Below are 24,485 nucleotides of genomic sequence, written 5' to 3' on the forward strand. Positions count from 1 at the left end.
AATCAGTGGCATGAGAATTAGAGTTATTAAATAACAATCTTAAAAGAGAAGAATAGTGTTCTGCCATTCATCAAAATTGATTTATTTCTTATATAGGTGTAGTGAGAATTATCACAGGTGAGCAGAGTAACAGTACAAATCCTGTATACTCAGAACCTTTCTTTTAGGTAGTAGAGACCGTCAAAAGACATAACTCACCCAAACCAGTTTATCATCAACTAATGTCACAAACCCTGTCATTAATAATTTTCGTATTATTGTGACTAGGTATATTCCTTGAAAGGGAATTAACCTTTTGGAGAAACAGCATTAACTCTTCATGTCCAGCCTGATAAATTGCTACTTCAGTGCACCCTTGTGGTGAAAATGTGGCAATGCAGCTTTTAAAACTACTTGGAAGATTAGTACCTACCAGTGGGTGATTCTTCTTCAGATCCAGAGGTTCCTGGGTACTGTGATGATGTAATAAATAAAATCTCCTGAATTTCTTACAGTATATGCACCTGTATAAATACCTATATATGTATTTAATTGGGATAAAATATAATAGGAAAGAGGACTAGGACATGGGCTATTGGTGTGAAGTAATAGAAAGAAAATGGTGCCAGCTTTGATGCCAGCCAGACTTGGGTTCAAATCCTGATTAGGTAAGTTCTATATGTGTGATTTGGGCATGTGTTAGTTTTAGGGTTGCTTTGAGGCTCATAAATAATGTATGTAAAGGTTTTAACTTAATAATTGCTTCAAACATGTTATTATGATAGTGAGGCAATGTGATTTTTTTAAAAATATGGCATTGTTTGTGGGGTGACAGATGCTGTAAACAGATCTTTTTCTATTAACTAGATATTGAGAGGTCTATTTCTTTCTTTGTATCATCTGTGATCCCCAGTGGCCCAAGGATAACACGCACCCCTGTCTTCATTCATGACTTTTCCAGAATTGAAAGTGTTATTCACTAACTTCATCTGCTGCAATTTTAGTCAGTTCATCATAAGTTACAAGCGACAAGGCTTTACCTGTTTTTTTATGTTTATCTGCTCTACTCCTCGTCCTCTCCTCTACCTTCATTTTTCTGGGAATGTCCTCTCCCACATCACAGCCGTATTTGAGCATTGCTCTGCTCCTTAACCCTAGCAATCGGAAAGGAGGTGAATCATGAAAGAGACAGATTTTGAGAATTTGGAATTTGGACCAAGAAATTTCTGTCTTGGTGTGTTTTACTTCTTCAGTGGAGAACATATGAACGTGATATATGTATCCATTAGTTTGCATAGTTATTTGTGTAGTCTAAAGCAATATTTCTCAATAGGGCACTATAGACTTTGGGGTCAGACAGTTGGCATTGCCCCAAGTACTCAGAGCTTTATTCTTAACCCCTGGGGTCTAAGTTGCAGCAACACAAGTCCCAGTTATTCCGTTTTCAAAAGTCACCTTGTTACTGAACACAGGTTCATGTGCCCGACACATGGTGAGGCCAAAAAACCCAAAACGTTGGAGTTTGGAGCAGAGAAAGGTTTATTGGAAGCCCATGCAAGGAGACGGGTAGCTTGTGCCCCAAAACTCCCAAACCCCTGGAAGGGTTTCAGTAAAGCACTTTTAAAGGCAAGGTGAGGGAGGGGTGTGGTTAGTTGTTGCAAACTTCTTGGTGTCGGATTCCTTTGTTCTTGTAGCGGTCCACTTAGGTCAGGTTACGATGTTTCTGCAAACCTCCAACAAGACAAATGCTGTGCTCTGTTCTGCAACTTTTTATCTCTATATGAATGGACTCTTAAAGGTCAGAGCCTTGAGAATAGGCTATCCTGTATATTTCAGGCTATAGGCAACATTCTTTTACTAAAGGCGCAAGGCCAGCATGACCAAGCACCGGCAACAGAGCACAAAGGTTAACGTAAAAGGAGCAGATCTAATATGGAGCTGGATTTGTTCTTCCCTATTGCAACCTCTAGAGCACAGTAAACACCCAAGTTGAGAGATGTTTTCCAAAGGAAACCATGTGGCTAGTTCTTTACTTGGCATCTCAGAAAAATGTGTTCATTATTTGCCAGTTGTGGAGCAGTTGAAGAATCCAGACAATGAATTCTGCATCCATTATCTCATTATTACCATCTCACAGACTCTGTAGTTTTCACAAACATATGAGGGTTGTGCGACTCACTGCACTCCCTAGAAAAGTGAAGCCTAACCTCCATTTTTCTTCTGTTTCCCCTAAGATGGCTAAATCTTGCCTGCTTTAAGTGACTGTGGCAGCAGTATTCTTGGCTACCTGTTTTAAAAGAAGTGCTGTCTTCCCACTGCCTAGCAGGGCTTAGTGCGGGTAATGTTTAACCAAGGAAGCTGCAACAGGAGCCCAGGAGAGCTTGAACATGCCACTGAATTCTAGACCAGAAAGATTGGATTCAACTTGTTCTCCCCTAAGCCCCAGCAAAAACACTAATATATCACAGAATATACCTTCTTCAGGAAACATCAAGAGAAGGAGTCATTTCCCCACTCTTCCATGTGTGTAATTGTATATTTTAATGTAGCTATTCATGCTGCAAGTAATTGTATAAATATTTGCTTTGCAGAGTCATTTTATTTACATGCAACATTTAAAAATTCTCTTTATTTTACTATTAGGAGTCACGTATGAAGAAAAACTTTTTCAGTGCCCATCTGCTCATTTTTTCATCTAATGTAAGAATTCTCTGTTATGACAATCTGTTCCTTAACAGCCAGTTATTCTAACATAAAAAGAGACACAAAAACATTACCCACAACTTTGGAGACGTACCTCCAGATTATTGGACTCTCTCTCTTTTTGATATTGTCACATTTGCTCAGTTGATGACTGTTTTAATAATTGTAAAATACAACTCCAAGTTAAAGATGTTCATCATTATAAGTAAGATAAAACAATAGAAAATAAAGTTATTTTCTGCAAAGCAATATAGCTAAATTTGAAGTGTTATCAGCAGAGCAAAACCTATTTCTAATAAAAAGGAACTAGCTATAATTGACTTAAATCACGTTCTATTTCTTGTTTGCCTACACCTCGATGTACTAATGCATGGTGATGTGGTGCCCAGTTCATACGATGTTGCCCTGGAATGCTGTTACCTCTCTCTGTTTTCCTCCTCTAGTTTCTTTTCATCATATAGCAGATTTCTGTGCCTTGGCCCAGGTTCACTGTCTTTGCCTCTTGCCTCGCACTTGTACCATTACCCTATCCCTGGAGGATTCAGACTGCACCTCGTTCACTTTTTATTCCTTTTTCTCTTCATTTGATGCATTTGCCTCAGATTTCCAGCTTGCTTTTAGCTGTCTAAAATTTGACCCGAACTGTCTAATAATAGTCCTGCCTGCTTTAGACCTCCTTTGAATTTGCAGCCTTCATTTCAAACTTGACCACATAACTACCATCTTCTCTCAACACCACAGCAAATATCTTTGGACTGACAGGCTGCATCCCTCTGCTTTAGACCAGTGTTTTTCACATTATGTATCACAACCCATTAGCGAGTTTTCAAGCCAATTTAGTGGGTTGTGATAACTTTAAAAAATGAAATAGAAGAAAATAGAAATGGTCTGTTTTATTGCTGAAATGTGTATATGTGCTGGCTTATGATATAAAATATATTTATACCTGTGCTGTTGGTCTAAAAAGTTGGATAATATTGCTTTCAATGGTCACTTTGATTTCAGATTGCCTGCAGATGCCCAATAATCACTTCTACCTACCCTGCTTCTCACTTCTGCTCTTGGTATATTCTTAGATCTTCCTGACATAACAATTTGTTCCAAATTTAAGATTATCTTTGGGCTCTAACCCATATTTTCATTCATCTTAGATAAATGTACCGTATAAGGTTGTCAGATTTAACAAATACAGGATGCCCAGTTATATTTGAATTTCAGATAAATGATAATTTTTAATATAAGTTATTCCCAATATCACATGTTTATCTGGAATTCACACTTAATGGTGTGTGCTGTATTTTATCTAGGAACCTTAATATTCTTTAAAAAGCAACCCAAGATATTTCAGACTGGGCTAGGCCACCCCCTTCCCCCTTAACTAAATGAAAAAGACAAGAGAAGCTGATGAATGGGTGTGATGATTGAATATATAGAAAGTACTCAGAGAGGAATGAAGGGAAATAGTAGACAGTGATATGAACTGAAAATAGCATGTTGGAGTAGGTGGTAACAGTACCAGAGTGCAGCAAAACAAGCGATACTTCGGGATTGTTAGGAACCCAACCAAAACGTGAGAATCTGCCACCAGCGGGGCAGTGGCACATTTGGAGCTGAAGTGCAAATCTGGCAACATCCTAGTTTCAGTATTGGAGATATTGTTAAGGTACAGGAATTCATTTGGTTATTTATCAGATGTTTAGAGGTCAAACAGATACAATTAAACAGGAAGTCTTTCTGAAATAGTAGTTAGGGTTTGGAAGCAAAAATTGTTGAGGGCCAGAGTAAATGCAAATTTGATCAGGCAGGCTAAATGTCTGGCTTTTTGTTTAATTGATTATTGCTATGAATACACTTTTTAACCTAGGAGTATGCTGAGTCCTGATCAAAGCATTTTTCGGAATCTCTCCAAAATTAACCAAACAATTACCAACAGGTGATTCCAATAATTTGATATAGCCGGGCACATTAGTGGTGTAGAACCATATCTCGCAGTATTCAGGGATAATTATAGTGCCTATGCACTTAATAGATATTTGTTCAGTAAATAAATGTTTAGATGAAAAATGTCTTCATCTTTGTAAAACTGTTTCCATGTGCAACTCCCCAGATTAATAAATTCCTCTGTAGAAATATAATTATGTTCGCTGCTTACCTTTTCTCATGCATGAAATGGGTAAAAGAGAATCCATATAAATATAAGAGAAAACCATTGGCTGGACTTTTCAGTTTTGTAACACATCTATAAAAATATCTGGGCCAAATGTTATAGTGTTTGTAAAGCTTTATATGCATATGATATGTGTGTGTGTATATATATATGTATTTTTTTTCCTAATTCCCTCTCTTCAGATGTATTCAAAAATATACAGTCTATAAACCAGGTAAAGACAGAGTGGCCCTTGTTGAACTGGAGATAGTGCCCATAAACAAGACTTCCCTTCCTTAGATAGGGGTCTCTCTGGACTACGGTGTCTTTGTGAATCAGGACATATGAGGTCTTTAATAGAGTTTGGATTTATAGGTTCTGTTCAATTACATTTTAATTTTATTAGTTTTTAAAAATAATTTTTCTACAGCTTCGTTATCCAGTTATGTACATTGCAGGTGGTTTGTGATATAATATCACAGTACTAAATATTAAATATCACAATAGCGATATGATAAACAAATTTCATTAGGAGACTATTTCTTTATTCATAGTTTCAAGAGTTTCACAAGAGAAAATGTTAAAAATTTGGCCCTGAAGGTAAATTCTTCCATGAGTGTACTGCATGATATTTGGCAAAAAAAAAAAAAAGTTTTAATGTTATTATTCCAGTGAAATAAATGTGTTATTTCTATTTTCTAAATTCATTTTATAGAGCAAAGGTGGAGTGGGTAATTTAAAAAATAGTGTGATTAGACCAACTTTATTTTGCTCTAAAGCTCGGTGTCTGAAATGGAGCACACTATAGACAAAGGCATCAAGCTGTGGAGGAATGTTACTTATAATGAAATTCAGCACTTGCCTGCTACTTTTCCAAATTACTAATATTTAGTAACATTAATTATGATTTTTCCTTTTGCTAAGACCTTAGGGAACTTAGGACAAAATGGTGTGATTTTGGTTGATAAATCTTTTTTTTTTTTTTTTTAATGTCTGAAACATTTATATTAACATATTTCCATACATATTTCCATACAAATACAAATATAAGATTTTTAGAAATTTCATGTACTGTCTGAAACATTTATATTAACATATTTCCATACATATTTCCATACAAATACAAATATAAGATTTTTAGAAATTTCATGTAATGTCTGAAACATTTATATTAACATATTTCCATACAAATAACCCAATGAAAGTTTAGTATTAGTTGTTTTGTTTGTTTTTTTATACTGCAGGTTCTTATTAGGCATCAGTTTTATACACATCCGTGTATACATGTCAATCCCAATTGCCCAATTCAGCACATCACCATCCCCACCTCATCGCAGTTTTCCCCCCTTGGAGTCCATATGTCCATTCTCTACATCTGTGTCTCAACTTCTGCCCTGCAAACTGGCTCATCTGTACCGTTTTTCTACGTTCCACATACATGCATTAACATACGATATTTGTTTTTCTCTTTCTGACTTACTTCACTCTGTATGACAGTCTCTAGATCCATCCACTTCTCAACAAATGACTCAATTTCGTTCCTTTTTATGGCTGAATAATATTCCATCGTATATATGTACCACAACTTCTTTATCCATTCGTCTGTTGATGGGCATTTAGGTTGCTTCCATGACCTGGCTATTGTAAATAGTGCTGCAATGAACATTCGGGTGCACGTGTCTTTTTGAATTACGGTTTTCTCTGGGTATATGCCCAGTAGTGGGATTGCTGGGTCATATGGTAATTCTATTTTTAGTTTTTTAAGGAACCTCCATATTGTTCTCCATAGTGGCTGTATCAATTTACATTCCCACCAACAGTGCAAGAGGGTTCCCTTTTCTCCACACCCTCTCCAGCATTTGTTGTTTGTAGATTTTCTGATGATGCCCATTCTAACAGGAGTGAGGTGATACCTCATTGTAGTTTTGATTTGCATTTCTCTAATAATTAGTGATGTTGAGCATCTTTTCATGTGCTTCGTGGCCGTCTGTATGTCTTCTTTGGAGAAATGTCTATTTAGGTCTTCTGCCCATTTTTGGATTGGGGTGTTTGTTTCTTTGATATTGAGCTGAATGAGCTGTTTATATATTTTGGAGATTAATCCTTTGTCCGTTGATTCATTTGCAAATATTTTCTCCCATTCTGAGGGTTGTCTTTTCGTCTTGTTTATGGTTTCCTTTGCTGTGCAAAAGCTTTGAAGTTTCATTAGGTCCCACTTGTTTATTTTTGTTTTTATTTCCATTACTCTAGGAGGTGGATCGAAAAAGGTCTTGCTGTGATTTATGTCAAAGAGTGTTCTTCCTATGTTTTCCTCTAAGAGTTTTATAGTGTCCAGTCTTATATTTAGGTCTCTAATCCATTTTGAGTTTATTTTTGTGTATGGTGTTAGGGAGTATTCTAATTTCATTCTTTTACATGTGGCTGTCCAGTTTTCCCAGCACCACTTATTGAAGAGACTGTCTTTTCTCCATTGTATATCTTTGCCTCCTTTGTCATAGATTAGTTGACCATAGGTGCGTGGGTTAATCTCTGGGCTTTCTATCTTGTTCCATTGATCTATGTTTCTGTTTTTGTGCCAGTACCATATTGTCTTGATTACTGTAGCTTTGTAGTATAGTCTGAAGTCAGGGAGTCTGATTCCTCCAGCTCCATTTTTTTGCCTCAAGACTGCTTTGGCTATTCGGGGTCTTTTGTGTCTCCATACAAATTTTAAGATGATTTGTTCTAGCTCCGTAAAAAATGCCCTTGGTAATTTGATAGGGATTGCATTGAATCTGTAGATTGCTTTGGGTAGTATACTCATTTTCACAATGTTGATTCTTCCAATCCAAGAACATGGTATATCTCTCCATCTGTTGGTATCATCTTTAATTTCTTTCATCAGTGTCTTATAGTTTTCTGCATACAGGTCTTTTGTCTCCCTAGGTAGGTTTATTCCTAGGTATTTTATTCTTTTTGTTGCAATGGTAAATGGGAGTGTTTCCATAATTTCTCTTTCAGATTTTTCATCATTAGTGTATAGGAATGCAAGAGATTTCTGTGCATTAATTTTGTAACCTGCAACTTTACCATATTCATTAATTAGCTCTAGCAGTTTTCTGGTGGCAGTTTTAGGATTCTCTATGTATAGTATCATGTCATCCGCAAACAGTGACAGTTTTACTTCTTCTTTTCCAATTTGTATTCCTTTTATTTCTTTTTCTTCTCTGATTGCCGTGGCTAGGACTTCCAGAACTATGTTGAATAATAGTGGTGAGAGTGGACATCCTTGTCTCGTTCCTGATCTTAGAGGAAATGCTTTCAGTTTTTCACCATTGAGAATGATGTTTGCTGTGGGTTTGTCATATATGGCCTTTATTATGTTGAGGTAGGTTCCCTCTATGCCCACTTTCTGGAGAGTTTTTATCATAAATGGGTGTTGAATTTTGTCAAAAGCTTTTTCTGCATCTATTGAGATGATCATATGGTTTTTATTCTTCAATTTGTTAATATGGTGTATCACATTGATTGATTTGCGTATATTGAAGAATCCTTGCATCCCTGGGATAAATCCCACTTGATCGTGGTGTATGATCCTTTTAATGTGTTGTTGGATTCTGTTTGCTAGTATTTTGTTGAGGATTTTTGCATCTATATTCATCAGTGATATTGGTCTGTAATTTTCTTTTTTTGTAGTGTCTTTGTCTGGTTTTGGTATCAGGGTGATGGTGGCCTCATAGAATGAGTTTGGGAGAGTTCCTTCCTCTGCAATTTTTTGGAAGAGTTTGAGAAGGATGGGTGTTAGCTCTTCTCTAAATGTTTGATAGAATTCACCTGTGAAGCCATCTGGTCCTGGACTTTTGTTTGTTGGAAGATTTTTAATCACAGTTTCAATTTCATTACTTGTGATTGGTCTGTTGATATTTTCTGTTTCTTCCTGGTTCAGTCTTGGAAGGTTATACCTTTCTAAGAATTTGTCCATTTCTTCCAGGTTGTCCATTTTATTGGCATAAAGTTGCTTGTAGTAGTCTCTTAGGATGTTTTGTATTTCTGCGGTGTCTGTTGTAACTTCTCCTTTTTCATTTCTGATTTTATTGATTTGAGTCCTCTCCCTCTTTTTCTTGATGAGTCTGGCTAATGGCTTATCAATTTTGTTTATCTTCTCAAAGAACCAACTTTTAGTTTTATTGATCTTTGCTATTGTTTTCTTTGTTTCTATTTCATTTATTTCTGCTCTGATCTTTATGATTTCTTTCCTTCTGCTAACTTTGGGTTTTGTTTGTTCTTCTTTCTCTAGTTTCTTTAGGTGTAAAGTTAGATTGTTTACTTGAGATTTTTCTTGTTTCTTTAGGTAGGCTTGTATAGCTATAAACTTCCCTCTTAGAACCGCTTTTGCTGCATCCCATAGGTTTTGGGTCGTCGTGTTTTCATTGTCATTTGTCTCTAGGTATTTTTTTATTTCCTGTTTGATTTCTTCAGTGATCTCTTGGTTATTTAGTAACGTATTGTTTAGCCTCCATGTGTTTGTCTTTTTTACGTTTTTTTCCCTGTAATTCATTTCTAATCTCATAGCGTTGTGGTCAGAAAAGATGCTTGATATGATTTCAATTTTCTTAAATTTACTGAGGCTTGATTTGTGACCCAAGATGTGATCTATCCTGGAGAATGTTCCGTGTGCACTTGAGAAGAACGTGTAATCTGCCGTTTTTGGATGGAATGTCCTATATATATCAATTAAATCTATCTGGTCTATTGTGTCATTTAAAGCTTCTGTTTCCTTATTTATTTTCATTTTGGATGATCTGTCCATTGGTGTAAGTGAGGTGTTAAAGTCCCCCACTATTATTGTGTTACTGTCGATTTCCTCTTTTATAGCTGTTAGCAGTTGCCTTATGTATTGAGGTGCTCCTATGTTGGGTGCATATATATTTATAATTGTTATATCTTCTTCTTGGATTGATCCCTGGATCATTATGTAGTGTCCTTCCTTGTCTCTTGTAACATTCTTTATTTTAAAGTCTATTTTATCTGATATGAGTATAGCTACTCCAGCTTTCTTTTGATTTCCATTTGCATGGAATATCTTTTTCCATCCCCTCACTTTCAGTCTGTATGTGTCCCTAGGTCTGAAGTGGGTCTCTTGTAGACAGCATATATATGGGTCTTGTTTTTGTATCCATTCAGCCAGTCTATGTCTTTTGGTTGGGGCATTTAATCCATTCACGTTTAAGGTAATTATCGATATGTATGTTCCTATGACCATTTTCTTAATTGTTTTGGGTTTGTTTTTGTAGGTCCTTTTCTTCTCTTGTGTTTCCCACTTAGAGAAGTTCCTTTAGCATTTGTTGTAGAGCTGGTTTGGTGGTGCTGAATTCTCTTAGCTTTTGCTTGTCTGTAAAGCTTTTGATTTCTCCATCAAATCTAAATGAGATCCTTGCTGGGTAGAGTAATCTTGGTTGTAGGTTCTTCCCTTTCATCACTTTAAGTATTTCATGCCACTCCCTTCTGGCTTGCAGAGTTTCTGCTGAGAAATCAGCTGTTAACCTTATGGGGGTTCCCTTGTATGTTATTTGTCGTTTTTCCCTTGCTGCTTTCAATAATTTTTCTTTGTCTTTAATTTTTGCCACTTTGATTACTATGTGTCTCGGCGTGTTTCTCCTTGGGTTTATTCTGTATGGGACTCTCTGCGCTTCCTGGACTTGGGTGGCTATTTCCTTTCCCATGTTAGGGAAGTTTTCGATTATAATCTCTTCAAATATTTTCTCTGGTCCTTTCTCTCTCTCTTCTCCTTCTGGGACCCCTATAATGCGAATGTTGTTGCGTTTAATGTTGTCCCAGAGGTCTCTTAGGCTGTCTTCATTTCTTTTTATTCTTTTTTCTTTAGTCTGTTCCGCAGCAGTGAATTCCACCATTCTGTCTTCCAGGTCACTTATCCGTTCTTCTGCCTCAGTTATTCTGCTATTGATTCCTTCTAGTGTAGTTTTCATTTCAGTTATTGTATTGGTCATCTCTGTTTGTTTGTTCTTTAATTCTTCCAGGTCTTTGTTAATCATTTCTTGCATCTTCTCAATCTTTGCCTCCATTCTTATTCCGAGGTCCTGGATCATCTTCACTATCATTATTCTGAATTCTTTTTCTGGAAGGTTGCCTATCTCCACTTCATTTAGTTGTTTTTCTGGGGTTTTTTCTTGTTCCTTCATCTGGTACATAGCCCTCTGCCTTTTCATCTTCTCTGTCTTTCTGTAACTGTGGTTTTTGGTCCACAGGCTGCAGGATTGTAGTTTTTCTTGCTTCTGTTGTCTGCCCTCTGGTGGTTGAGGCTATCTAAGAGGCTTGATGGGAGGCTCTGGTGGTGGGTAGAGCTGACTGTTGCTGTGGCGGTCAGAGCTCAGTAAAACCTTAATCCACTTGACTGTTGATGGGTGGGGCTGGGTTCCCTCCCTGTTGCTGTGGCGATCAGAGCCCAGTAAAACCTTAATCCACTTGACTGTTGATGGGTGGGGCTGGGTTCCCTCCCTGTTGGTTGTTTTGCCTGAGGCAACCCAACACTGGAGCCTACCCGTGCTCTTTGGTGGGGTTAATGGCAGACTCTGGGAGGGCTCACGCCAAGGAGAACTTCCCAGGACCTCTGCTGCCAGTGTCCTTATCCCCACGGTGAAACAGAGCCACCACTCGCCTCTGCAGGAGACCCCCCAACACCAGCAGGTACGTCTGGTTCAGTCTCCCCCAGGGTCACTGCTCCTTCCCCTGGGTCCCGATGCACACATTACTTTGTGTGTGCCCTCCAAGAGTGGGGTCTCTGTTTCCCCCAGTCCTGTCACAGTCCTGCAATCAATTCCCACTAGACTTCAAAGTCTGATTCTCTAGGAATTCCTCCTCCCTTTGCCGGACCCCCAGGTTGGGAAGCCTGAGGTGGGGCTCAGAACCTTCACTCCAGTGGGTGGACTTCTGTGGTATAAGTGTTCGCCAGTCTGTGAGTCACCCACCCAGCAGTTATGGGATTTGATTTTACTCTGATTGCGCCCCTCCTACCGTCTCACTGTGGCTTCTCCTCTGTCCTTGGACGTGGGGTGTCCTCCTTGGTGAAGTCCAGGGTCTTCCTGTCAATGATTGTCCAGCAGCCAGTTGTGATTCTGGTGCTCTCGCAAGAGGGAGTGAGAGCACGTCCTTCTACTCCGCCATCTTGGTTAATCTCCTCTAAAAAACTCATTTCTCATCTCCTTGTGCTCGGGTTCGCCATTCCAGCCGCTTTACTAGCAATCTCCCTCCTTGGAGAATCAGCACCTTTAACCTCCTGTTCCGTACAGGTTGCAATTTGTCCTCGGTTGATAAATCTTTTGATTTTAGCTTTTTTTGTTTTGCTAATGCTCATGATTTACCCATGTCATGTGATGTCTCTATTTCAGCTCATGTGTTAGGTTCAAATCTTAAAGCAACAATAACTTCTCTACTGGTGAATTTCTTTAAACAATTAGAAGTCTTATTCCTTTAGAAATAGTCTACTTACACTCCTTCTTGTATATTCTATTTAAAATGGAAGTCCTCTGCATTTAGTTCCTGGTTGTTACAGTGTTACCATGTTATTGCAAAGCCATTACTTTATTCATTTTTTAAAATTAATTTTTATTGGAGTATAGTTGCTTTACAATGTTGTGTTAGTTTCTACTGTACAGCAAAATGAATCAGCCATACAAATACATACATCCCCTCCCTTTTGGATTTTCTTCCCATTCAGGTCACTACAGTGCATTAAGTAGCGTTCCCTGTGCTATACAGTAGGTGGTTCTCATTAGTTATCTATTTTATACATAGTAGTGTATGTATGTCAACCCCAATCTCCCAATTCATCCCACTCCCCCCTTCCCCCTTCGTATCCATACATTTGTTCTCTACGTCTGTGTCTCTATTTCTGCTTTGCAAATGGGATCATCTATACCATTTTTCTAGATTCCACATATATGTGTTAATATACGATATTGTTTTTTCTCTTTCTGACTTACTTTACTCTGTATGACAGTCTCTAGGTCCATCCACGTCTCTACAAATGACTCAATTTCGTTCCTTTTTATGACTGAGTAATAGTCCCTTGTATATATGTACCACATCTTCTTTATCCATTCCTCTGTTGATGGACATTTAGGTTGTTTCCATGTCCTGGCTATTGTTAATAGAGCTGCTATGAACATTGGGGTGCATGTATCTTTTTGAATTATGGTTTTCTCTGGGTATATGCCCAGTAGTGGGATTGCTGGGTCATATGGTAGTTCTATTTTTAGTTTTTTAGGAACCAGCTACTGTTCTCCATAGTGGCTGTATCTATTTACACTCTCACCAACAGTGCACGAGGGTTCCTTTTTCTCCACACCTTCTCCAGCATTAGACAACCCTCAGATTGGGAGAAAATATTTGCAAATGAAGCAACTGCCAAAGGATTACCCTCAGAATGGGAGAAAATATTTGCAAATGAAGCAACTGACAAAGGATTAATTTCCAAATTATACAAGGAGTTCATGCAGCTCAATATCAAAAAAACGAACAACCCAGTCAAAAAATGGGTGGAAGACCTAAATAGACATTTCTCCAAAGAAGACATACAGATGGGCAACAAACACATGAAAAGATGTTCAACATCACTAATCATTAGAGAAATGCAAATCAAAACTACAATGAGGTATCACTTCACACCAGTCAGAATGGCCATCATCAAAGCCATTACTTTAGCAGTCAGTTCTGCTGGAACAGGACAGATGGTCAGTTAATTTCCTCCAGGTGGAGCTCTGTATTGTAACTGCACAGTCTGATGTGCTTCTTGGGGAACTCTGTAACCTGAGACAAGGTACAGGGCCCTTGACTGGCCTTGTATTCAAAAGGGTCACCTCAAACCAGTCAGAGCATTTTATACTTACAAAGAATCTCACACCAGGGAACATTATAAACATTTTAGTATAATTAACCTATGCTGTAAGGTTAATATTCCTGCTTTTTATGGATGAGACAGTCTCTTTCATTTTTAATACTGATGACCAGGAGAGGCTATAAAATATGGTGATTAAAAGTGAATAAAAGATAAGCTCTGAAACCAGATTATCACATGAGTCCTGTCTCTTCTCCTTGTTTGACAAATTATACAACCTCTCTGAAGCTTAGTTTCCTCATCTGTTAAACAGAGATTATAATGGTGATGATAGTAATCTATTCCTGGGACTGATGTGAGAATTAAATGATAAAATCCATATAAAATTCTTACTTGGCATAATTATTATTAAGCACTCAATCAATGGGAAACAAACATATGTATACTCTTTTAGGAAGCATTTCCTTTTGTGTAAAACAGCCAAAGCAAGTAATAGTTGTCATATAGTTAATGAGAATCCTAATTTAGAGAATTGTCAATTTTCTACCATTTCAGGAGCCAGAGAATTGCAGGTTTATGGACAAGCTGAGTCAATTTTGAGGGCCTTTCTATTGAAAATGTTCAGAAATTAAACACCGTTAAAATTAGAGGGGAAGAATGCTTGGGACTGAGGAAGCGGGACAGGACAAACAGTCCTGTTTCAAAATTTTTGTCTGTTATCAATTTTGCTCTTAATTTATAAAACCTAATGGCTCAAGTTAGTGAGATACACTTTCATCATGTAATTGTGACACACAGTCTGGAAATGTACAGCAAAGGAACAATTTGTTATTAAATTATTTTGATTAATTAATTTTTAAATTTTTTTCTAATTTTATATTGCTTCATATGTTCAGATCCAAGTAAGAAAGGAGACATTTCTGGAGATAAAACTGTGCTATTCAAAAGTAAATGTAAGAAAATTTTAGGAATTATATATAGTATCAAATTTATAAGATGAGATTTGCAAACTAACTTGACTGTGATTGATTTTTTAAATATCAGTTCTTTTGAATAAGTTACAGTTTTACCTTAACCAAGTTGTTGAGGGGAAGGTGAGTGGCACTTGAGAACTGCCAGAATTTGGTTTTGTAACTGCAGTGTTTAAAAAGATACTGTTTCTTCTTCCTTCAGAAGACAGGGACATTAGCAAGGTAAAAATGCTCATCCTCCTTTCAACTATAATATTTGTCAGTAAACTTTTCAGAAATGTATTTCCATTAGTTTTTAAAATTTTTTATTTTAACCTACAAGAGCAAGATCAATAGCAGTGCTCCTTATGGGATTTAATCATGATACCCTCTTCAGGTGGATAGGTTTATCATTAGATCACTAATATCATACTATCTTTGCTCTAGATGCTGATTTGCTTAGTCCATCAAAAGATGCTGCAGTTCAATTATTTTTATGTAGAAGTATTACCATATTATTTAATTGGAGAGGTGATTTCTACTTCTAATTTAGGATGATAATGCAATTTATTATTTCTGTATTACTGATGAATTCCAGTCTTAACAGACTTAGAATGTAATATTTTCATTGAAAACAGTATCAATGTTGTCTAATACACAGTTGAATTAAGGTCTTTAGAAATGATAAGCAATGAAAAAATTGTGTTGTGCTACAGCATTTCCACCCCACCCCTCAACCATAGCTAATTCAAAGTTAAAAAATAGCAACAACAGCAAATCTTCAGCCACAACTCAAGTTTAAGGAATATTTTAAATAGATAACAAACAGGATCTACTGTATAACACAGGGAACTCTGCTCAATATTCTGTAATATGTGTATCATATAGAGCTTTGTAGCTATAATACTTATTATAATAAAAAATAACAGTGATAGCAGAAAAAGAAGAAGTTCCCAAGTCCTGACTTTGGTAACACTTTGATACTTTGGGTTTTTTTTTTTTTTTTAAATACTAAATTTTAAAAAAATCTATTTTGATGTTCCTGCTTTCCTTGGACCCTACACATTTGTCTAATCTGTCTGTTGGATGAACCCACCATGGTCCCTTCAATGTATAGAAACAGACCAGGATTTGAGAGATCCAGGTTCAAGTTGCAGCTCTTTGCTTTGCCCTCTATTGTGTAACAATGGCAGTTCATTTAACCTCTTTAGACCAGTGGATCCCATTGTCAAAAAATTACTGTAAACTCTATTTTAGCCACTGTCTAAAATAATGGATGCAAACCCCGATGAAAACTATTACATAAATCGAAGAAAACAAGTCTGGATTCATAGAAAATAACATTTCTAAGAAAGAGATGCCTCACAATTATTTACATGATAAATAGTGTGAGATCGTTGGTTTATAAGATTCAATATGGCTATGTTCTAGTCCTTCCTTTGGATGTTTATTTCTGTTACAGGCAATATATGTGGCTTGTCCCATGGCAGTTGTTTTTCTTTGTTTGTTTTAGTGTTTAATTCAGAAGGAACAAGATTAATATCCATTCATGTGATGTTTTGTTTCGTATTACTCACAAGATGCAGCATTTCTGTGTTGATAAACCAATTCTAAGGAAATACGCTCTATCTTTCCCAAATATAAAGATATTTCTAAGAATGCATTTTTCAAGTGAATATTATCCTCACTAGTGTTCTAGAAATGTTCTGTACTGTATATTCAAAGTCCAATTTCTGTCTTAGAAACAGAGAAGTGTTTAGATTTGAAAAGTGGGTCAAGGAAATAGACATTTATGAATGACTATAGCATTTTATATCATTAATTATAGTGTTAGTAGAACGGTGTTTCAAGTATCTGAATCAAAATGTTTTGCAATTTCCGTCCCTTCTATGTTTTATTTGCACCTGCTTTTACATATTGTATGAAGAATGTTAGGACTTTGATGAATAGGCAGCCTAGAAGAACACGTCCCTGATTTTATCACCATTTATGAACATCTATTTAAAGTTGATTTAGCATTTCAAACACTCACAGAAACAGACCCTTTCATTAGAGCAAGAGCCAGAGGAGCATTTAGCTCAGGCCTCAAGTTCAAGAGTCTTTGTGTAGGCTTTCCGTATAATCTCTGAATGGGGTCATGGAAGGATATTGACAGGACCAACCACAGTATTTCATTATGGGCTTTAATTGTGAAATGCAATTATTTAAATGTACCATAATTTTAGAACTTTTAAAGGACATCTCCTCATTGTTTAAAAATGTTCTGAGAACTTCAGCAGTGAAGGTTGCCCAGGACCCTTAATTTCAAAGAGGCTGGAGAGGAAAGAGCCTAGATAAAGAAAAAGGAATCATTTTCCCTCTTCACCTCCATGGCAGGAAAAATATTGTTTCAGAAATGAGTGTGAGGGGCTTCCCTAGTGCTGCAGTGGTTGAGAATCTGCCTGCCAATGCAGGGGACACGGGTTCGAGCCCTGGTCTGGGAAGATCCCACATGCCGCGGAGTAACTGGGCCCGTGAGCCACAACTACTTAGCCTGCGCGTCTGGAGCCTGTGCTCCGCAACAAGAGAGGCCACGATAGTGAGAGGCCCACGCACCGCGATGAAGAGTGGCCCCCGCTCTCCACAACTAGAGAAAGCCCTCGCACAGAAACGAAGACCCAACACAGATAAAAATAAATAAATTAATTAATTAATTTAAAGAAAAACACTCCCTCAAAAAAAAAAAAAAAGAAAAGAAATGAGTGTGAGACTTGAAGAGCCTGTTGTGAGGGTCTCTTCTCCCTGTGCCTAAGAAGACTCTGATATCCTTTGGCCCCAGTGAACATGAGGTGGGGTAGAAAAGATCTGCTGAGAGTGGGGGTGTCTCAGTAGGTCTCCCTATAAGTGGGTTCTGAACACCAAGAAAGTACCCCCAAATAAGGGATTTTGTCCACTTATATAACATATAGTGACATGCCCAGAATAAGACCACAGAGAACAATGTGATATAATACTTACTAAAAAATCTTTTCTAAGATACAAGGTGGGACTTGATATTATTTCATTCACACATGTACACATAGCATATTTATCCACTTATATAACATTTGTGGTCAATACAGATAACCTGTTTTTCAGAGTAAAAGTATAAAGGAAATATAATATGATTAACGATTCCAAGAAAAAATTGATTTGGAGCTAAGTAGTGCTAGGACAAATAATACAATTGAGTCAGGTCAATGATAAAGCTCTCTAGAAGGGATTTCTACATAAGTGCTTTATTAGCACTGAGAAAAGGGCAGATTGTGGAGAACAACAGGACCATCGAAGCAAATGCAGCATCTCTTTAACTCCACCAGTTGGCTATTTTTTTCAATTGATGGTTTCTCTTTTATATAAGGAGAGAAAAGCCTTAATAGAAATCCTCTATGAAAATCAATGGAGCATTCCTCTCAAATCCTGTTTGTTAATGAATTTACGGGTCAGCTCTATTAGTTCCCATGGATTATAATTCCATGTGAGTTAAAATATGAAGTGTCAGACTGGGCATGAATTCAGAGACTCAACTTCTGAATTATTGTAAAATAGGTTTTCAGAGAGTCAGAAAAAATGATCTCTAATCAGATAAATAAATCAGACTAAAGTGTTAGTTCCCTCTGTAAAAATAGATGAATAGGAATCAAATGTGTGTGTGTGTGTGTGTGTGTGTGTGTGTGTGTGTGAAGAGACAAAGAGAATGAATGAACATTTATATTGCATTTATGTATTTCTTTATTCAATAGCTAATATAAAATATTTTGATGAAATACTTTCAAATTGCTCTGCTTCTTTTCTCCCGCAATTCCTTGTATAGTACAAGGAAGTTTGTTTTTTTTTTTTTAACTGGACAACACCTTAATTTACAAATGATAGTTATATTAAAAATCAGTTTCATATTCCAATCCCAGTAGAGTTGACTGTGGATTACCTGTGTATGGATTATCCATGGCAGATTTTTAATTGTAGACTTGTTCCTTCTCTTTGACAGTCTTACGGCTTCTTTCACTTGAGAGTCAAAGAGATAGGCTAAGTGATGTGAACTGATTTTCACATGAAATTCAGAGAAAAATATGCTTTACAATTTTGGATTTTAATATGTGAGGTTTCCTCGATGCTGTGCTCCAGCAAAAGTTAACCCCGTCACCATTAATGGAATTGGTGCAGATTTGTACTCAATTATATGCAAGGTGCATATTTTCCTTCCTTCTACAAGCTTAAAATACATCAACGTTCATAACAGCTCTGCGTGCACCTGAGGAATCGTCTATGGCAATTATGTCTAATTTACAACTCACTTATTCCTTTTGCTTACCTCATATTTCATGCACCAATGTCAGTGCCAGTATGGTGGGAAACTAATGCCCTGCATCAGACTTCTTAGCAACACCGTCAGCTTTTATTTAGAGATGTTTAACAATCTGTCAGTTTCACTTCAGAAATCTTTGCTTTCTTGAGAGAAATACCTTGGTTTTTGAAAAGTTAATATTTAAAGAATCACTGACAAGAGTATTGATTTCTAACTTGATTCTAGATCATGGTTCTGAAAAGAGAAGCTCTGTATAGGGCCCTGGAAAAGCTGGCTCTGACAATCAATGTGAACTGTTGTGGACATAAATTATGAAAAACTGACATAAAATAACAACTGAAATAGGTGGCCAGAATGCATTCCTAGTGTGTCATTTTCTGTGGAAGGGATGATTCACTGCAGTAAATAAATACATGAGTTCTGTTCAGATTATTTTTTATTTTTCCTTAAAGTACTTTGAAAAGCAATAAGGAAGAAATGCTTATTACTGCAAAATCCAAAGTTTATTGTTTCACCTTGGGGCTAAATTTTTAAAATATATGTAAAATTGGATAAAATTTTAATAATGCTAGCAATAAGTTTAATTGCCAAAACAATTGTGGGCAAATTTGAATAAGGAAAATTCACTAGAGTATCTGTACACTGTGATTATTTTTCCTAAAAGAAATGCAGAAATATAAACAGATCTCCATCCAGATGTGGTTGATTTTTTTCCGCCACATTGCATTATTAGCGATTATTAAGAGACATGCAATCAAGTTGGATAGATATTTCTTGAAATGATGCATGGTATGCAGTGCATGCTTTCATTGTGCTTCCTGCCATTATGGAATAATGCGTCTTATTTGGAAATACAATGATCTCTTCTGTTGAATCATGCCCAGTCAGCTTATATAATAACACCTCTATTTTGTGAATCATTTCAGATTTCAGAGAGCTATGCCTTCCTACCAAGAGAAGCGGTGACACGGTTTCTAATGAGCTGCTCAGAGTGCCAGAAAAGAATGCATTTAAACCCAGATGGAACAGATCATAAAGGTAGCTGTAGTGTCAAATAGTGAGATTTCAAGTAATTTTATTCATAATGGCAATTTATATCCCAGATTTTTATAAGAGTGTGATAGACAGAAACAGTTTAACAAGTCAGATCGTCTCATGTATTCAACCAGGAGACAGTGAATGTTGAAGATTCACTACAAAGCAATTCAGTGTCCTTTCTCAGAAGAAAAGCAGTTTTGACTGTAGCAAATAACTTTTTTCCTATAATAATGTTTAATTTTCATTTATTGTGTGTATTTCATGGTATTTTAGATATTTTCAGCAAGGAAATTGATGTTCCATCTGTGTTCTTTTAAATCTACCAATTTCTTATTTCTAAAAGTAATGATTAGTATGGAGTTCTTTCACTGAAAATTTTTACAGAAAAGTTATAATTTGGCTTTGGCTTTCATTACTAATTATTTGGATTATTTTCCTAATGTATGAGTTTCTCTCAGAGATTAATCTCAAAGATACATTTAGGCTAGCCTATTCCCTTGTGTTGGAGGATGGGTGGAACAGCAAAAAATAAAAAGTAAATTTCCTCTTGAGCTCAAGTAGTCCATGTAGAAAGCAAATGTGGGGACTTCCCTGGTGGTCCAGCGGTTAAGACTCACTGCAGGGGGCACGGGTTTGATCCCTGGTCAGGGAACTAAGATCCCTCATGCCACACGGCACGACCAAAAAAAAAAAAAAACTCCTTTGCTGTAAGTGTGCAGCAAAGGAGAAAAATACAAAAATACCAATAATTTTGTTTAATCACTAGGTTAGCTTCACTCATTGTTATCCAGGATATCAAAAATCTCCCCTTGTAGTTAGAAATAACAAATTTATCCATAGCGCTAATTTGTCCCAAAACACCTTTGTTGAATCTTACCAGTTATTTATTTTTTCTACGATCCATCTCTAATGCTACCAATCTCCTAAACACTTGGTATCTAGAATCTTATTTCAATTTGAACAAATTGGATCATTCTGAAATTACAGGTAGAATGCAGTATCACTTTCATTACCCATTAAAAATGTTTTATTACAGATAATGGAAAACCTCCCACTTTGGTGACCAGCATGATTGACTACAACATGCCAATTACCATGGCCTATATGAAGCACATGAAACTGCAGCTGCTAAACTCACAGCAAGATGAGGTAAAATGGAAATATCTACACTTATGTCACAAGTCAGAATGAAGTTTGATAACCATGACTATCGTGTTAAACATGACGGCATTTTGAAGATGGTAATTTATTTTTAATGAAAGGAGTGTCACTAGGACTGCACAGATAGAGAAATATGCAGAAATTTCTAGTCCTCAACAGAGATACCCTATCTTACCACTTCTGCCTTAGTGCTGTGTGGGAATTTGCTCATTCCCCAGAAAGATTCATTTTCCTTAATAGCCCACCATCGAGCTAACCTAGGTAAAGTGCTAGAAAGTTCAGGGGAAAGTATTCCAAATGAGTCTGTATCTAGGGAAGTTTTAGTACTAAGGCTATTTTACCTGGAAATCAGAAAGTTCAATTTCATAGGTATTTCAAATATAACCATTTCCCCACCATCCAAATCTTGTGTATATTTTAAAGTTGTTTTTCAGTTAATCATTATCCTAAGTGTTTGTCTACTTCTCTGCATTTTCTACAATTTGTGGTGATTCTTCTTAACTAGAGATTTTTTGATGTTTCAAATTATTTAATTTGTATAGTAAGAGTCTAGCAATGTGCTTGTTGGCGTATCTTAGATACTAAATGCATATTTGTTAAATATTCTTCTCTAAGATATTAATTAACTCACCAGTTTGGTTGAAGTATCTCAAAGGCAGGGACTAAGTTATATATATATATACCCTGTGTATATTCCCCAAAACACTTATAACAATATGGGCTTAGTAAATCCTTTTTAACTAGTTAGTAGCCATTAGTTAATATACACATTCAGAGTAACTATATTAGGAATAGTTTCTCAGGCTAATACATTCTCTCCTTTTTGAAATTTCTCTAGAACAGGAAATGTGGTTAAATATTTATTTTTAAATATAGCATTATTTGGTGAGATATTATTAAATTCCTTTACAATTTGTTAACTTTGTTCATAAAACACAAATCAAATTTTTGATTTTCCTCTTTATGTGAGCAGGTTTAATCTCAAAACTATGTTTATAAAAATTGTTTTATCTCAAGATTTTATGAAAAGTACACTCTGTAAGAATATCTGTATTAGTGCAGTGGCAGTATCAGATTCCATGTTATTAGATAGCTGTATATAAATGATTGAATAACTAGTAATAAAATCATTCAAAGACAGGAAAGACAATTAAGAAAATATTACTGGTTATCCATCCCTGAGAATAAAAATATTATTCCCATGAGTCATCACATAATTGAAAATCTTTTAAAAAACTCATAAACTAGTTAGAGCTGTCAAATTATTTGTAGGAAACTCATTTAGATATTGATCTGTTTATTTCTAGGCCAGAAAGTAAGATCAACTTTGTGCCAACAATAGAGTCCACATATGCTAAATCCTTCTGGCTTCTAAAGAATCCTAAGTGTTTCACATAAGAGAGACAGATCCTTTTAAATTATAACTGGGTTAGGAAAATAACTCTTATCCTTACATTTCAAAAATGCTAACTTGGGTGTACACTGTCTTAAAACTATTCAGATAAATGATGAGTTAGATTATTTATGAAATTTTGGAAATTGTGATTATTGAAAGAAAGGAAGGTGGTTAAGTAAGATAAGTCATGTTAAAATGGAAATCAAGTAAGATATTCCTTTGTGATAAGTTAAATTTTAATAAATGTTTATTCAATTACTTCAATCAATATTTATTGAGTACCTTCTCTGTAACTGTCACTCTTATAGGTAATGGAGAAAAAGAGTGAATAAATTGACAAAATTCTTGCCTTTATTAAGCTTATCTTCTAGTGGCTTATCTAGACAATAAAGGAAGTAAATTATGAAAGTATGTATATAGGACAATACTAAATGCTATTCAGAGAGATAAAGAAGGCCAGGAATGGGAATCCCTTTAAAATTACAAAATACTGTATCCAAAGTAAGGTCAGTTGACCTTCTTACAAACTGCTGATGAGAGTTTAAACCATAACAAACTTTCTGGGGGAGAGTTTGGCAATAATTATTTTAAAACTTTAAAAAGTTATTTATATGCTTTGACTAGAAATTTATACTAAGGAATTTGATGCACAAAACAATTTAAGTGTTAGGATGTTTATTGTATTGCTAATAGTGATGGTTGGAAATATCCAACAGTGAGGAATGTTGAATCTGCACTGTCCAACATGGTAGCCACTAGACATACAGGGATATTTAAATTTAATAAAAATTAATTCAAATTAACTAAAATTAAATTGTCAGTTCTTTAGTCACACTTTAGTCATTGATTAGCCGTAGTGTGCAGTTTGTATTAACTATTCTATAGAACAGAGACTGCAGCCTCAATCTTTGTGTCTAGCTCTTCTTAAACATACACACACATACCTTTTACACAGACACACATATATATACATATATCTCAGATGGTTGTGTGTGTACATACACACGCATACACATACCATGGAAACAGTATTTTACTAGATTACATCTAGTTAGCTCTTTGTAGGGTATATAATAAATGCTTTTATAAAGACTATGTTCATATAGTATCCACAGCTACTTTATAAACACATATTGATCATCTTTACCATTACATTTATTTTTGTATGTGTTCATATAATAAACATGAATCTTATATACTGTAGAATTTGTTACATATTCTATATAACAATATCAAACAGTTTTGTGCTTATTATGGATCTGACATTGTTTTAACTACTTTAAATATATTATAGCCCCTCAATCATTATATAGCCCTATGAGATTGATACTATTATTATTCCCGTTTTATAGGTGAGGAAACTGAGGCACAGAAATGTTAGGTAATTTGCTTAAGGAAACACATCTAATAGGTGGCAGAGTATAAATCTGAATCCAGGCAGTCTGGTTCCAGAGAATGTGCTCTAAAATACTGTGATATTACAGACACTTAGAGTGTATATAATGGATATCTATATCATCTAGCTATGTGTGTGTATATATGTACATATATGTATATGGTACACATTGATAACATGGCTGTGTGCACTGAATTCTGTTATTTTTCTTCTCTTTTGAACGTATAGATTTAATATTTCAGATGCTTTGGATTTTCTTAGAATTTAGAATTGGAGATAACATAATGTACCAAGAGGGCACGTGGCTGGGAGAAGTCTGTGTGGCTGATTGCCCAGAGGCCTCCCAGGGTGGCATTTCCTCGCTGAATTAATGAAGAGCTAGTGCTACTCAGTAGACCCAGACACAATCAGACCTTAGGTAAGGGAAGAACACCCAAATCATCTGGGCCTGACCTAGGGATCAGAATGCCCATTGTTAGTCTGCTAGAACGCTCCTGTACCTTAACCATAGCAACTTCTTTGCTGATACCAAGATGTCATTTATGAAGCCAGGGGAACT

General features: G+C 36.0%; 1 protein-coding gene across 7 annotated transcripts in view; it reads left to right on the plus strand.

Moving 5' to 3' along the window:
• The window catches only part of NOL4 (nucleolar protein 4), a 406,271-nt gene that overhangs the window by 102,127 nt on the left and 279,659 nt on the right, over positions 1–24,485 (plus strand). For all 7 annotated transcript variants that reach the window (XM_057525972.1, XM_057525967.1, XM_057525968.1 and 4 more), the window contains 2 exons: positions 19,862–19,973; positions 21,010–21,122. In XM_057525972.1, coding sequence (XP_057381955.1) covers positions 19,862–19,973; positions 21,010–21,122 — 225 coding nt within the window. The remainder of the gene's footprint in view (positions 1–19,861; positions 19,974–21,009; positions 21,123–24,485) is intronic.

Source organism: Balaenoptera acutorostrata, chromosome 13, assembly GCF_949987535.1.
Source record: "Balaenoptera acutorostrata chromosome 13, mBalAcu1.1, whole genome shotgun sequence".
Taxonomy (NCBI): domain Eukaryota; kingdom Metazoa; phylum Chordata; class Mammalia; order Artiodactyla; family Balaenopteridae; genus Balaenoptera; species Balaenoptera acutorostrata.